The sequence below is a fragment of the Rhinoraja longicauda genome, chromosome 5, assembly GCF_053455715.1.
Source record: "Rhinoraja longicauda isolate Sanriku21f chromosome 5, sRhiLon1.1, whole genome shotgun sequence".
Lineage (NCBI taxonomy): Eukaryota > Metazoa > Chordata > Chondrichthyes > Rajiformes > Arhynchobatidae > Rhinoraja > Rhinoraja longicauda.
The window spans coordinates 47,789,765-47,805,485 of NC_135957.1; the positions used below are offsets into that span (position 1 = coordinate 47,789,765).

Below are 15,721 nucleotides of genomic sequence, written 5' to 3' on the forward strand. Positions count from 1 at the left end.
GGATGGAATTTTTTTCGGGTCGATAACCTTTCATCAAAACACGGTTTTAGGACCATTATACTGTGTCGTTGCAAAGTATTTAAAGATAGATTCTAGAGAATCTTTTAAGTGCATGATATTTCACTGCACAACTTAAAGGTGAAACTTTATTTTCTGCCTTTAAAATGCGGTCCACAAAGTCTTAGGTCTTAGCTTTGAAATTTTGCCTGTTTATAAAGAATATTTTGATTATTTGCCATGTCTTTTTCAAACACCAAACTCAGTCGTTGAGAGAAGATGTTGCACGACAGCAGGAGAGAGAGAAGGAGCTCCAGCAAAGGTTTGCAGACCTGCTTCTGGAAAAAGAAGGGCTTGTGGCTGCCAAGTATTGATAAGTGGAACAACCTCTGCTCTGCATGCATTTAACATTCGCTGTACAGTGAACTCCATTTAAAAAGGTATTTTCTGTGACAATAATGGTTATAAAGGAAACTTCAAGGTGTCACCCCGTGCAAATTGTACTAATTTTGCTGTAGTATATATGGATCCTTTGTATATTCCACATGGAGAATCTAAGTAATATATGGAGTAATGTTCCTGTCTGTCAGTACTGCAAGAAGAAAAAATGTTACGCTGGCCTACTCTCAACGCTTCAGTAGTCAAATATTTTCTGACCATTTCTTAATTGTATGTTAAACTGATGGAAAGAGTGATTTGTACTGTGATTTGAGTAAAATTCTAATAAAATGTGAAATTTGTTTATTCTTTGTATAGTTCAACTTTATTTTCAGCAGAAATAATGAAATTTCTGTCAGTAAACCCAAAGATTAAATTACTGAAAGTTTAAATTTGATGATCAGCTTTTAAACTTTGACAAAAGGCATGTAAGAAACTCAACTCTTGGCATTTATTGGTCTCAACCAAATGGGAAGGCTGAACCTGCACATCGGTAGTCTGTATTTCTTGCTCTAAATTATGCGAGGACAGTACTTAAAATGGTAAACCCTCTGATTAGTTTTTTTCACAGCAATGGTGCTCGTCAAATTATTTGTTTGATGTTTCCATCTGGTTTTTTTTAATACATCGATTTCCTGTTGTTCGCTATACCTAAAATAGGATGGTACTAATGGGTCAGTAGAGTTTGTATTATTAGAGCATCTGTTCATTAGACAAGCTAGCGTTTATTTAATGTGTAAGGAACTGAATAGATATAATTAAATGTGTAAGGCTCAAATGGGTGAATATGGAACTCTCAAATAGGTTGTTGCTAAGAGTTGTAATCTTGAAAATGATCAATAACTGAAGAAAAATCCTCCCAGACATGATAGTACTGTGATAGAAATATTCAGAACTAAGCTATTTAATCCATCATGAAAAATTATCTTTAATTTTCCATTTGGAAAAAAAAATTGTATTTAGCATTGCTATTTTAACTTCTCAGAACAGCTGGGATTACAAGAGACTGGAGATTCTGGAATCTGGAGCAAAAGATAAACTGGAAGAATCCAGGGGATCAGGAAGCATCTGTGAAGGAGAAGGGCACTTCCAGCTGAAAAACTGCATCAGAAACTTTCCTACTCAGAAACATTGATGTTCCTTTGCCTCCACAGATTCTGCTCGATCCACTGAATTCTTCCAGCAGTTTATCTTTTGTCAAAACACCTCCTGGAATTAAGCACCAGATTTACCCTCGACTTTCAGGTGTGACGTGTATGATGCAAATGGAGAAGTAAATTATAGATTATATATGGCTCTCTTTATTTCACCAAAAATATCCACACTTTCATTACTAAATAGGAGTTCAGAGTTTGGCTTTTGGAGAGATTCTTACTATTTTATGGCACAGTAAACTAAAACTACAGGAAAAGATTAGATTATTTGATGTGTAAAAGGCAAATTGAGGGTTAATACTGAGCATTTAGCAGAGGTACAATTTGTGAAATATTACTGTGGGAAGAAAGCAAACGACACTGAGGAAAGATGAAACCCCTGGTCAGGAACATGATCCAAATAGCATTAATATAATAAGTCAATTAAAGAAAACTATTTGTTTATTCCTTGACTTAACTTCCTGATTCTTGAATTACAACCTGTTCTAAACTAAAATAAGTATATTCAAAAGAATATTGAATACTTTTCTAAACAATATCAGCACTGAGAAAATTGAAGTTTGATTGTTTTGTTCACAAAAAAAATTGAAGCAAGAGATACCAAGAAAAGTTACAGAAATAATTGCACTAAATTGTTCCTCTATGATTACGAATGATACAGCTTTAATTATAACGTAGATGGTTCCTTGACATAATTTGCTTGAAACTTGATTCAAGTGTGATATATGAAGTCATCTTCACAGCTATTTTTGCTACCTCAAATTTTTCTTGGAAATATGTAGATTAGTCATGTTATAAGGTCATAAGGTTATGTGATAGGAGTAGAATTGGGTCATTCCGCCCATCAAGTCTACTCTGCCATTCATTCGTGGCTGATCTATCTTTCCCTCCTAACCCATTTTCCTGCCTTCTCCCTATAACCTCTGACACCTGTACTAATCAAAAATCTATCTATCTCTGCCTTAAAATTAGCCACAGCGGTAGAGTTGCTGCCTTACAGCGAATGCAGCGCCGGAGACCCGGGTTCGATCCTGACTACGGGCGCTGTCTGTACGGAGTTTGTACGTTCTCCCCGTGACCTGCGTGGGTTTTCTCCGAGATCTTCGGTTTCCTCCCACACTCCAAAGACGTACAGGTTTATAGGTTAATTGGCTGGGTAAAATGTAAAAATTGTCCCTAGTGTGTGTAGGACAGTGTTAATGTGCGGGGATCGCTGGGCGGCGCGGACCCGGTGGGCCAAAGGGCCTGTATCCGCGCTGTATCTCTAAATCTAAAAAAATCTAAAAAAATCTAAAAAAATTCCACAGATTCACCACCCTCTGACTAAAGCCATTTCTCTTCATCTCCTTCCTAAAAGAATGTCCTTTAATTCTAAGGCTATGATCTCTTGTCCTGGACTCTCCCCTAGTGGAAACATCATTACATTACATTGCCCTTGCTATTTTATCCATTAATTTTCTGATTGATATGTAATGCTATTGTTAAGAATCACAGAACTTCCTTTTGTAATCTTTGAACCCATCAGTCTAATATTCTCAATCGTGAACTTCAAGAATAAGATAATTTGTTCCTGCTGCCTTTATCTTGTTTTTTATTTGCTGGGGCATCCTTCCATAATTCCAACACCACTGTTTGGTTTAGAGACACAGTGTGGAAACAGGCCCTTTGGCCCACCAAGTCCGCACTGACCAGCGATCACCCCATACAGTAACACTATTCCCCACACTAGAGACAATTTACAATCTTTACTGAAGCCAATTAAGTTACAAACGTGTACGTCTTTGGAGTGTGGGAGGAAACCAGAGCACCCGGAGGAAACCCACGCGGTCACCAGGAGAACATACAAACTCTGTAGAGACCACCCGTTACCAGGATCGGACCGGGTTCTCTGGTGTTGTAAGGCAGCAACTCTACCGCTACGCCACGGTGCTGCCCTCTATCACTTTTTTTTTCCACACTTTCCTCCCTTTTGCTGTGGATGACCTTCTGGTGATATGATCCATATGCCCATCCTTCATTTAGTGTTTGTTTCTCCCACAAAGAGCAGTTAGAATTATTTCTCATCAGTTGGCATTTGTCAAAGACTAGGGTTCCGCCACCACTGTATCTCAGATTTCCTTTCCTCCTGCTCTGACCACCAGTAAAATCTAAACCATTGCCCATTTCAGGGTGGCTTTCTGCACCAAGCATACATATAATTTTCTCCCTTTAGTGCATAGAATCATTCAACACAGAAACAGGCGCCTCAGCCCACCATTATCTGAATGGTGTCAAGTTAGGAAAAGGGGACGTACAACATGATCTGGGTGTCTTAGTGCATCAGTCACTGAAAGGAAGCATGCAGGTACAGCAGGCAGTGAAGAAAGCCAATGGAATGTTGGCCTTCATAACAAGAGGAGTTGAGTATAGGAGCAAAGAGGTCCTGCAGTTGTACAGGGCCCTAGTGAGACCGCACCTGGAGTACTGTGTGCAGTTTTGGTCTCCAAATTTGAGGAAGGATATTCTTGCTATTGAGGGCGTGCAGCGTAGGTTTACTAGGTTAATTCCCGGAATGGCGGGACTGTCATATGTTGAAAGACTGGAGCGACTAGGCTTGTATACACTAGAATTTAGAAGGATGAGAGGGGATCTTATCGAAACGTATAAGATTATTAAGGGGTTGGACACGTTAGAGGCAGGAAACATGTTCCCAATGTTGGGGGAATCCAGAACCAGGAGCCACAGTTTAAGAATAAGGGGTAGGCCATTTAGAACAGAGATGAGGAAAAACTTTTTTAGTCAGAGAGTTGTGAATCTGTGGAATTCTCTGCCTCAGAGGGCAGTGGAGGCCAATTCTCTGAATACATTCAAGAGAGAGCTAGATAGAGCTCTTAAGGATAGCGGAGTCAGGGGGTATGGGGAGAAGGCAGGAACGGGGTACTGATTGAGAATGATCAGCCATGATCACATTGAATGGCGGTGCTGGCTCGAAGTGCCGAATGGCCTACTCCTGCACCTATTGTCCATGCCGACCGAGTTGGCATTCAGGGTTAGTCCCATTTGCTTTCATTTAGCCCATAGCCTACCCCCTTCCTATCCATAGTATAAGAAAATAACTGCAGATGCTGGTACAAATCGATTTATTCAACCCCCTACCCCCTTCCTATCCATATATCTGTCCAAAAGTCTTTGTAAAAACTTAATTGTATCAACTTATAGAGCTTCCTCGTAGCTCATTCCAAATATGGTGTACCCACTGAGTGGAAAAAGTTGCCCCTGAGGTCCCTCTCATTAAACCTGTGCCCTCCAGTTTGAAATTCCTCTACCCTGAGGGAAAAGAGCACTCACTTTATCCATGCCCCATAGATCTTGTACATCTTATTAAGGTGCCTTAAGAAGGTACCCCTCAGTCTCCAATGCTCTATACCCAAAAGTCCCAGCCTATCCATCTTCTCCCTATAAACTGATATCACGTTCATGAAACATCCTGGTATATCTTCCCTGCACTCTTTCCAACTTAATGACATACTTCCTCTAGGTCAGTGACCAGGAAATTACATCAGTGTGGTTTCTTCAACAGCTTGTACAGTCGCATCATGATGTCATAATCTTCCCAACAAATCTAGATCCTTTTGTAAACTTACGGTCCACTCTTCCACTAATTCAGCTGTCATCAACAAATTTACTAACAATGTTAATTGTATTGTCATCCCAATAGTTAATGTAGATAACAAACAATAGTGGACCCAGCACTAACCACTGTTTCATTCCACTGGCCTCCAATCTGAAAAACCAATCCTCCATAACTACCAAAGATAGACACAAATTGCTAGAGTAACCCAGTGGATCAGGCAGCATCTCCGGAGAAAATGGATAGGTGATGCTTTGGGTTGGAACCCTTCTTTTGACTGCTCCACAATTACCTTTTGACTCCTTCCAAACCAATTTTTGAATCCAATTGGTTAGCTGACTTTGTCATTGGTGAAACTAATAACCCCCTTAAGCTTTGTTGGCTATCAACCTGTCTGTGCAAGGAACATCTTGAGGATCACTGATGTTCAGAAGCATTTTAAAAACTATTAAGACTTAATTAAATAATAAAACATTAAGTATTTTTAAATGCATTCAAATTATGTGAATCGATAAAATTAACTCAATTTTTAAAAAATGAATTACTTTCTCTTTACCATTATCATTCAATCTCCTTTTTTCAAGTGAATGGATTCTGTTCCTGAGCTAATTCTCGCCTGGTGCAGATTCTGGGGTACGATTCTGGGGTATGATTCCAGGATATCTCCATGGGAATTGCTCCATAAATGGATTTGGTGTGCAGTCCAATGTCAAAACACAGGTAGAAAATTTCAAATGAAACTCAGCCAACCAGTTATAGTACTTTTGTGTTCAACCAAGAATTTATACTGAGATGTGCTCACAGTTCCGTGTGAAACCTGTGGTAGTTCCAAACAAATTCCCGGCCAATGTCCCTGGAGCTGCACTTCCTTATTATCTTTGCTCCTTGCAAACAGTTATATACTGTTGGTGCACTGGTTTTCAACTTTCAGTTTTTTAACTATTAATAACTTAGCTTTTTGATACACTTTGGTTTTAGCCCTCTACTCTCTTAAGAAAAATATGTTTTTGATTATTACATGATCAGGTAATTCAAGGTAATAAAGACTGGGTGACCTCTTTGTCTTTAGCCACCACGACTAAACACATGAGATTATTAGCAACTTCTTATATTCACACCTCTTCATTCAATTCCAAGCACTTCAGTAGAACCCAAAATGTAGGATGTGAGTATGAACCTACATTCTCGCATCCTCTTAATATTATCAGTCAGACATGTTTTTCATTGTGCATGTAAGGTACTCAAACACAAAGATTCAGTAATGTCAGTTGATGTGCAATGCATGTTTTATACATTGTTATAAATGTGTTAATGAGAAGATATGTTACAACCTCCACAAGCTTTGTTCAGGATGTCCACCTCTGAAGATGTGACAGCCTATTGGGCATCAGAGGTGCTTAATGTGTGGCACCACCACTGAAATGCCTTCAAGTCATCTGCCCTATTGTGCAGCGCTAATTCCAACAAGCCCTCAAGCTATAAAGACGTACTTAAAAGGCAGTTCAATGGCAAGACTGAAAACAATGCGCATCTATATATTAAAACTCTCGTTTGTTCACTTGTTCCTGAACTACAGCCAAAACGATACATGACAGCGCGACAATTTTAGGCCCACCTTACTCACAGGCATCCCTTGGTCCGATGGAAGAAGTTTCAATAAAATCGGTGTTATATTTTTTAAGTTATTCACATTTTAAAGTTTTTTGAAACGCGTGTGCGCAGAACAAATGCGTCCGCGCTTGCGCAGTTGGGGCCCGTTGCACAGGGCTCGGCCGCCTGTATCTTGGGGATGGGAGAGCCAGGCCAGGGGAAGCAGCCTGGGTCTGGACCTGGACGTGACCGGGTAACCGTGAGCCTGAGGTGGGCCAAGGGGAAAGGCGGCAGCAGCGGTGAGGTCGGGCGTTGGTGGAGGCCTGGCACTGGGACTGCCCTCGGCTCCCCCGTCCCCCCTCCTCTCCCCGGCCGGCTCAGCGCCTTCCCTACGCTGCCCAGAGTCCAGCGGCTCAGCAACAGTGGGAGAGGCACCGTGGTCTACCACTGAACATCCCCGCACCAGGATGGGGCAGGACTCTCCTCCCACCCCGAACCCTCGCTCCACCAGAGGCGGAAGGGAGAGTGCTGCACCAATGCAGGAGAGGCAACCCTAGTAGGGAGGGGGGGGAGAGGTTGTGGGGAGGAGGAGGGGTGGAAGGGAGGGAGGGGGGAGAGGGGAGGGAGGAGTGTGGGGGGGGGACGACGACGACAATGCAGGAGTGATTTTGGGCCCAACGGGTCCACTTGGTCTAGTTGCAACTATAAAAACTGATGTTTAGTAATTTTCTACACATTGCATTATACAACATTGCTCCTTTTCACCCTGATACCAAACCATTGTGGGTCCCTTGTGCATCATGGTTTTGATGCATATTTTCATATACAAATGAATTTTTGGTCCATAATTGTGTAGAAACAAAACATAGGATAGTAATATACTTCATTATAAAATAGTATGAAGTAAAATATTTTTTCAGTTAACTTGTCTCAAAGTTAATCAAATTTGTGCCGTGACGGCATCTTGGCTTATTGTGAACAAGCATTTAGCAATTACTTAAGACAAACTAGATGCATTCATGAAATTCAAGTATTCTGAAACTATTTGAAAGGTGAAATACCCAGAATAAAAGACTGGACATCAGTTTATAATCTTTTGTATGCAAACATCCATTCTCTCCTGATCACTATCCATTACTAATCGTAATCAATCAGTGTCCAAATCATTACCTGCCTCACCTGTGATGCTGGTAGTTTTTAGTTTGGTACTAGTCACAAATCATTATCAATTAGATCAATAGAAAGTAAGTTTCCCCATAAATCCTTAAGTATGTGAGATTTCCATGTTGAATAAAATATTAAGTGGTGTTCTAAGACTGCATCTAATAACGATGATAAAATGCCTACACTACTTCATTTAGTCTGTTACTAACCCTACACACGAATGATTCCCAATCAAGAAAAAAAGCTGCATGGGAACCTTTCTGATATATTAATAGTTATAAAGAAAATGTGTTTAGCTTTGCAAGCAAACTATTTTGAATCATAATAAATAATGTTTAGACAATAGACTAAGTAGTGCTAACTCTGTCAAGTAAATAACAATGGATTGTTTCCTATTCAATTAAGGATTGCTCCGTTTCCTTCCAAACTTGGTACTCCATACTTCAGGGTGGTCTAAGTACAGCAGTGAACTACCTAGTAAAACCTTCGAATAAACATCAGAAACTGCATGCTTTCAATATGCCATCGTAACTAGTCAATTGACAAAACAGAAATTTAAGTACACCATGCCTGATAAATGTTGTGAAATGAATATTTGTAATGTAGTTGTACTCCAAAACATATTTTCTAAATTAAAATTTGACCTAGTTTTTAATTTGTACTGCTGGGATAATTTGATAAAACTGAAGTTCCTCTTTCATTTCTTCAATTACTTGTGATTTTAAAGAACATAGCCTTAAACTTTAAGAAGCATCTGGATTTAATATTCAAGTATTTCAAAAGTTCTCTTTACTGAATGGGATACCTGAGGTAAAAAAAAATGTAATGGATATATTTATGATTCTGCTTTAGAGGTTTCTGTCTCAAGAGGCTGTGAATGCATATTATTGTGAATTGTTGACTTACATTGGTAGAGTGTTTTTGATTTGTATTTGGCCAATATTATTAGTCCAGTGCTAAAATAGAGACCGTGCATCAGCAGAGATTTTATTCTCTCTCATATTTCTCTTTCATTGTATTAAAGTCTCATTCTACTCCAAAATGGCAATATGAACAGCTGTGCTGAAGCTGCCGCCATGTGGCCTGGAAACATAGAATGTAATCTTACAAGGTCTCACAGCCAGCAGAAGACCTTATAAACAGTAAGAGCAGATTGATTACACAAGAGACTGCAGAAGCTGAAATCCTGAGCATAAAACAATCTGCTGGAAGAATTTAATGGGTGAGGCAGCAACTAGAGGGAAGTGGATAGTTGACATTTCAGGTCAAGAGTCTTCATCTGAACATTATGAAGGGGAGATAACCAGTATAAAGAGGAGGGGGTGGACCAAGAGTTGGCGCACGATAGGTGAATCCAAGTGAGGAGGGATGGATTGATGGAGTCAGGTAGGGGAGAGGGCAGTGAGATAACAACTGAGCCTAGAACATGATAGTGGAGATAATCAGGAGCAGCTGATGGTTGAATCTATTAAGATATGATAATGAAGTGTGGGACCAAATAGAAGTTGGAATGGGCAGATGATATTTGGGAAAGGGGGGGGGGGGGTTGCAGAAGAGGCCCAGTGCAAGCAGTGTGGGTGATGCATAATGGAAGCTGCAGGGCAATAATTGGATATCATTTCCATGCTACTTACTATTACTATTTCGTGTCATCACACAACTGTTTGCCCATAGCAGGCAAATTTTAGTGCCATGTCGTGGCCTCTGCAAGATCCTTTACAGTGCATGCGTCATGCAGCTTGTCATAGCTCAGGAGATGTTCCATAGTCTGGAGGCTCCGTCCGCACTGGCAGTCTGCCACATCTTCAGTACATCCCCACTTCAGCATGTTCGATTTGCTCCTCCCCATGCCTGTCCGCAGTCTGTTGAAACTGCGCCAGGTTATCCACGGTTGGTCGGAACCTGGTGGGAGTTTCTCAGAGGGGTCACTTGCCATGTGAATGTCTTTCGGAGATTTCTCTAGTCTCTCTTCCCAGAGTTTGAACCTTCTGGACGATGCACTGCAGTCCAGGGGATGGACAGAAGAGAGAAAACTTCTGCCTGATTTCAAACGCTGAGGTAGCAAAGGGTGGTTCGTGTCTTTCATCCTCTGATTGTCTGATTCTACAAGTATCTGCGAATCCTGCTACCACACCACACACTGTATCCCATGCTACTACCAGAGGAACATTGGCAACTTATCCCAAGAAATAACAAAATCAAATTCCAATTAAAGAAAAGGGGGTGGGGGGTGTTTGTAGGTTAAATGTGAAGTGGTCTATCTTTAAGATGAAAGATGGGCTCCAGGAGCTAAGATGTTTGGTGGGTTCTTGCACAGATTTGTGAAGACACGGTACCAATTGAGGAAAGCTGTTGAATATCCACAGAATCTATAATTTTATAACCAGAGGCCTGGACTTAAAAGCAAAAAAAACCTAGAAATTGAATGAATATTGTTTTCATCCCGTGTAGCACAACCTAGGAGTGATGTCACAGCCTTAAAGAGGGTGCTCAGCCAATATACTAAAATGGTGGCAGTGATGAAAAACTTAGTTTTACGGATAAACCTAATAACATGCTGACATTTTCTGAGAGAAGAATAAGAGATCGAATATATCTGTTCAAAATCTTTAAGGTAAATAAGAATAAATCGTTTCCAGGGCAGAAGGATCAGTAATCAGAGATTACAAATTCAGCATTAAAAAAAAACCAGGTGAGATATGCTTTTTTAAAGTTCGGAAGTTGGTATGATCTGGAAAATACTGAAAAGATTGTGGAACCTGATTCAATAATAATTTTCAGGACACAAGGTGGCACAGCAGTAGAGTTGCTCCCTTACAGCACTTGCAGCGCCAGAGATCCGGATTCGATCCCGACTACGAGTGCTGTCTGTACGGAGTTTGCATGTTCTCCCCGTGACATGTGTGTGTTTTTTTCCGAGATCTTCAGTTTCCTCCCACACTCCAAAGACATACAGGTTTGTAGGTTCATTAGTTTGGTATGAGTGTAAATTGTCCCTAGTGTGTGTAGGATAGTGTTAATGTGCGGGGATCACTGGTTGGTGCAGACTCGGTGGGCTGAAGGGCCTGTTTCCGCGCTGTATCTCTAAACTAAACTAAACTAAACTTGAAGCAAAAAAAGGTTGCAGAAAGGACATGCAGATAAGACTCATGGAATAGCTCTTTCCATGAGCATGGATAAGTGCAGCAACCTACTTCTGCAATTCTTCAACCAAAGTTCCACCGCCATCTTTTAAAAAAAACATATTTCCGAACAGAATCCCAACACCAGGGCTCAGTCAATTTTGCAGTGAGAACATGGTCAATGTATATAATTACCATTCATATTTCAATTCATCCATCATCTTAATCATCTGGTTCTCTTGTATTAATTATAATAAACTGAGTCATGCAAAAACGTATTAAATTGTTCAAACATTGACGACCATTCTGAGATTTTTAATTTCAAAATCATCAGGTACACTGTATTTTGGCTAATATTTTCCTTTCCAGGAGTTTCCAACCCACTCTGAGGTACTGTTCCATGGGCACAACTCGCCCCTGGATCATTTATACCTGTAATCTGAGACAGTGAGTGTTGACAGATTATTCAGCGGTGGGAGAGAGGATCCTGGTTGATATTTCCCTTTCCAGCCATGGGACACAGAAGCCTTTTGTAGTAATCCTAAGACCAAAGAGGCCGAAAGCAGCTAACTCAGAGCAGTCTGGGAATCGAACCAGGGGGCCTCCTGGACCGTGTGTCTCAGCTACCCACTCTGATATCAGCAAAACAAATTTCAAGTAATTTAAGCTTTCTTTTTAATTTTATTCGTTAGGCCACATCTGCAGGACTGAGTGTAGTCCCGGTGACAGGAGATTCACCAGGATGTTCCCTGGGAGAGGCCTTTTCAGCTCTGAGGGGAGCCTGGACAGGCTGATTTTGCTCCCCTGGTAAAAAAAAAAAGGAGGCAGAGAAAGGACCTGAGTGAGGTTTACAAAATTATCAGGGACAAAGATAGTATGCAAGGGGAAACTTTCCTCTTTGCTGAGATGCCTGTTAGCAAAGGGCATAGGTTTAAGATAAGGGATGCAGAATTCAGATTTGATTTGAGGAAGAATCTTTTCACCAGACGGACGGCAGGAATCTGGAACACGCTGCCTATGCGAACAAGTGCTCTTCCAACATTTAAGAAACTTAGATGACCATTTGAAGTGCCCTGATATGCCAGGCTCTAAACTGAGTGCTGGAGATGGGGAATAATATAGGTGGCCAGCAGGGACACAGAGGGCAGAAGGGTCTATTTTTATGCTGGATGATTCTCTGACTCTATGATTTTATCTACTTCCTGATTTTTTTAAACTACAGGGTAGTGGGTTAGTTAAAGGCCATTTTCAGTTCCCTGACCAGCAACAAGGAGATCTGATGCTCAATAACAGTTCTAAGGATTCCATATTTCCTATGACATAAAGGAGGCTATTGTAGGCAACAGAGCTAACTCACAGAGCAAACCCATTCCCATCACATTTCCATCAACTCCCCACCAGATTCTACCACTCTCCTACAATGTAGGGCACTTTAAAGGGGCTAACTACCTACCATCCAGCACTAATGAAAACTGAAGTGCCCAGATGGTCACAAGGAAACTTGCAAACTCTACAGAAAGGTCAAGATTGAACTCAGGTCAATGAAGCTGTGCGATAGCTCTGAAGAAGGGTCCCGACCTGAAACGTCACCCTAGCCATATTCTCCAGGATGCTGTCTGGCCCACTGAGTTACTCCAGCATGTTGTATCTTTCCTTGGTAAACCCGAATCTGCAGTTCCTTTTTGCGACGAGATAACAGCTCTGCTGACTTTGCCTCCCTCACTCACATTTCATATGTGGATTGCTGATCATGCATTTGAAGAGAACAAAGGAAATATCAGGGGGCAAGTTGGAGGATGCAAAGTGGCTGCAGGAGGATTCCAGCCTCAATAGGAAATAATTTCGGCCTTGCTTGGTTAGTGCCGCTGAGGGTGAAGGCACCAATGAAAAATTAGTCGGAGAAAGCTTGGCACCAGCTCCAGTTGGATACTTCTCAAACAGACCGGGCATCTTGTGAACATGTAATGAGCCCCTTGTGTGTGTTCGGACAGGGCATGGAAAATCTATATATTATGGGCCCAATAAATTTTGTATTAGCCTGGATACACACAAAGATTATGTTGGCTATCCCACTCCGAACATCTCAATTTTGTGCTCACTTTACACCTAATCAACAGGTGATTATCACATACTTGTCGAAATTTCATGATGTACTTTGGTTTGATGACGTCGTTAAATCGGCTCAGAAAATATATCACACAATTACATCCAATGTCCTTTGGGAAGGAATTCTAACTTCTTTACCAGTTCATATATTTTTAATGTAGACTTTAAACTTCCCTCTGAGATCCCAAGCAAGCTCAGTACTGTCAGACTGCCATGTGAGAAGATAATAAGAGTTTACCAAACAGAAAACTGAGCATTGACCCGGGCACCAAATTGAAAGATTCTCCTAGGGAATCTTGGTAGAGATGTTCCCCAGACTAGTCGTACCACAGTAGTGTTGTTATGCAATAGAATCATATCTTTCAGCCAGCACTCCCTACTCCCTAATGTTTTCCATCTCCTCCTGAGGTTCCCAATGTCACAGAAAGTAGTCCTGAGCTATTTGTATTCACTTCATGCGATATCAGTAAATAACTGGGACATTAGGTGCATTTTTAAATAATAATTGACAACATCTGGGCTATTCAGCTTGGCTTCTAACCAAAGCTGTTCCAGTGCAATTCTAACAGTGATCTCTGCCTGGAAATGGAAACTTGCCCAAATGTCTCCTGTTCACTAAAAGTTGGACAATCCAACCCAGGAGGCACAAGGAACTGCAGATGCTGATTTACAAATTGAAAACATAATCCAATCAATCTGCTCCCAGTCTTTAACAAAGTGATGGAAGGTGTAATCAATAGCACAATCATGCAACACTCGCTCACCCAATAAACTGCCCAGCAATGCCATCTTTGAGTCTTGCTTGGACCACTTGGCTCCAGACAATCAAAATCTTGGTCAAACAAGAGGTGAACACCAAAGCTATCCTAGACTCCCAGGCATTGAGGAACCTGGTAAAATGAAAGTCAGCCATCTCGAGGGGAGGTATTCCCATACAGGAAAATAGTTGTAGTTTTAAAGGTCAATCTTCCCAGTCCCAGTATATCACTGCAGAAGTTCCATCTACTGTAAGATCTGAATTTGGGGTATACCAATCACAGCACCTCAGATCATGAAGTAGCTTGTGTCTTAAAGTACAAAGCTCTAGATTGTGTTCAGGCAAGGGCTGATAAGTGGGAAGGAATATATGTGATCCTTAAGTGCACAGCAATGATAATCTACCTTTGAATCCCTTGACATTCACCAGTATTGCAACCACTGTCACCGATTATCAACATACTGTGAAGCTCATTGTTAACAAAAAGCTGACTGATCAAAATAGTGCTGTAAATTTTGATAACCATCTTCGTTATCTACGATACCACCCACTTTAGTGTCATCTGCAAACTTACTAATTATGCCTTGTACATTCTCATGCAAATCGTTGAAATAAACCACAAATAGCAATGGGCCCAGCACTGATCCCTGAGGCACATCAGTCGTCACAGGCCTCCAGTCCAAAAAACCCTTCCACCATCACCATCTGCATCCTTCCATGAAGCCAATCCCTATTCAATCGACTATGTGATCTAACCATCCAGAGCAGCCTACCATGTAGAAACTTATCAAATGCCTTGTTGAAGTCTATGTAGACAACACCTTTGCTTTGCCCTCAACATCATTTTTGGTTACTTCTTCAAAAAGCTCAAAGGGGAGATTCATAAGACATGATCTCCCATGAACACAACCATGCTGATTACCCCTAATCAGGCCATGTCTAGTCAAATGCATATATTTTAACCTCAGAATTGTCTCCAGTAACTTGCCTACTACAGATGTTAGACTCACTGGTCCACAGCAAGATTTATAAACCTAGGTCTATCCTAAGATTTCAATGAATTGCTTAATCAGAATTCTTACTTGTATAAATTATAAAATGTTGTCATTGGTTATCACTTCTGTGGATATATACGTAAAATAAGCGAGTTTGGTATTCTGACTGAGCATGCGCAGGTCATAGGTTGCGGGGGCATAGAATTGTCGCTAGCTCATCTGCTCCATGTAAACAAACCTTCGTTTCATCCGTTTTTTCCAGTTTTTCTCCGTATAGGTAAGAAAACCTTCGCCGGCAGCTTCTGCCTCCAGTCCCCGCAGCCGCCGCCGTGGTTTCACGGCTCCAGGACAAGTTAAAGAGTCGGGGAGAGTTGAAGGGAACTCACCACATAAAGCAAAAAACTCTACAAAATTATCGTAGTATTGCAGACGACACAACTGTGGTCGGTCTGATCACTGGAGGAGATGAGTCTGCATACAGAGACGAGGTCTGTGCTCTGTCCAAATGGTGCCAGGCAAACAACCTAGCACTGAATACCAGTAAGACAAAAGAAATGGTGCTGGACTTTAGGAGACACAGAGCGGTTCCTACCCCACTTCTTATAAATGGGGAGGAAGTGGAGAGGGTCTCCACGTTCAAGTTCCTGGGGACCACCATCTCCCAGGACCTCTCCTGGACTGCAAATACTACAGCGGTAGTTAAAAAGTCACAGCAGAGACTACACTTTTTAAGAATGCTCCGGAAAAACAAACTGAAGGAATGTCTGCTGGTGACCTTCTACCGCTCC

General features: G+C 41.3%; 1 protein-coding gene across 1 annotated transcript in view; it reads left to right on the forward strand.

The window, feature by feature from the left end:
• The window catches only part of cdc5l (CDC5 cell division cycle 5-like (S. pombe)), a 38,894-nt gene extending 38,169 nt beyond the window's left edge, over window positions 1-725 (forward strand). The window contains exon 16 of the mRNA XM_078399475.1: window positions 264-725. Coding sequence (XP_078255601.1) covers window positions 264-371 — 108 coding nt within the window. The 3' untranslated portion in view covers window positions 372-725. The remainder of the gene's footprint in view (window positions 1-263) is intronic.
• Window positions 726-15,721: the final 14,996 nt, after the last annotated feature.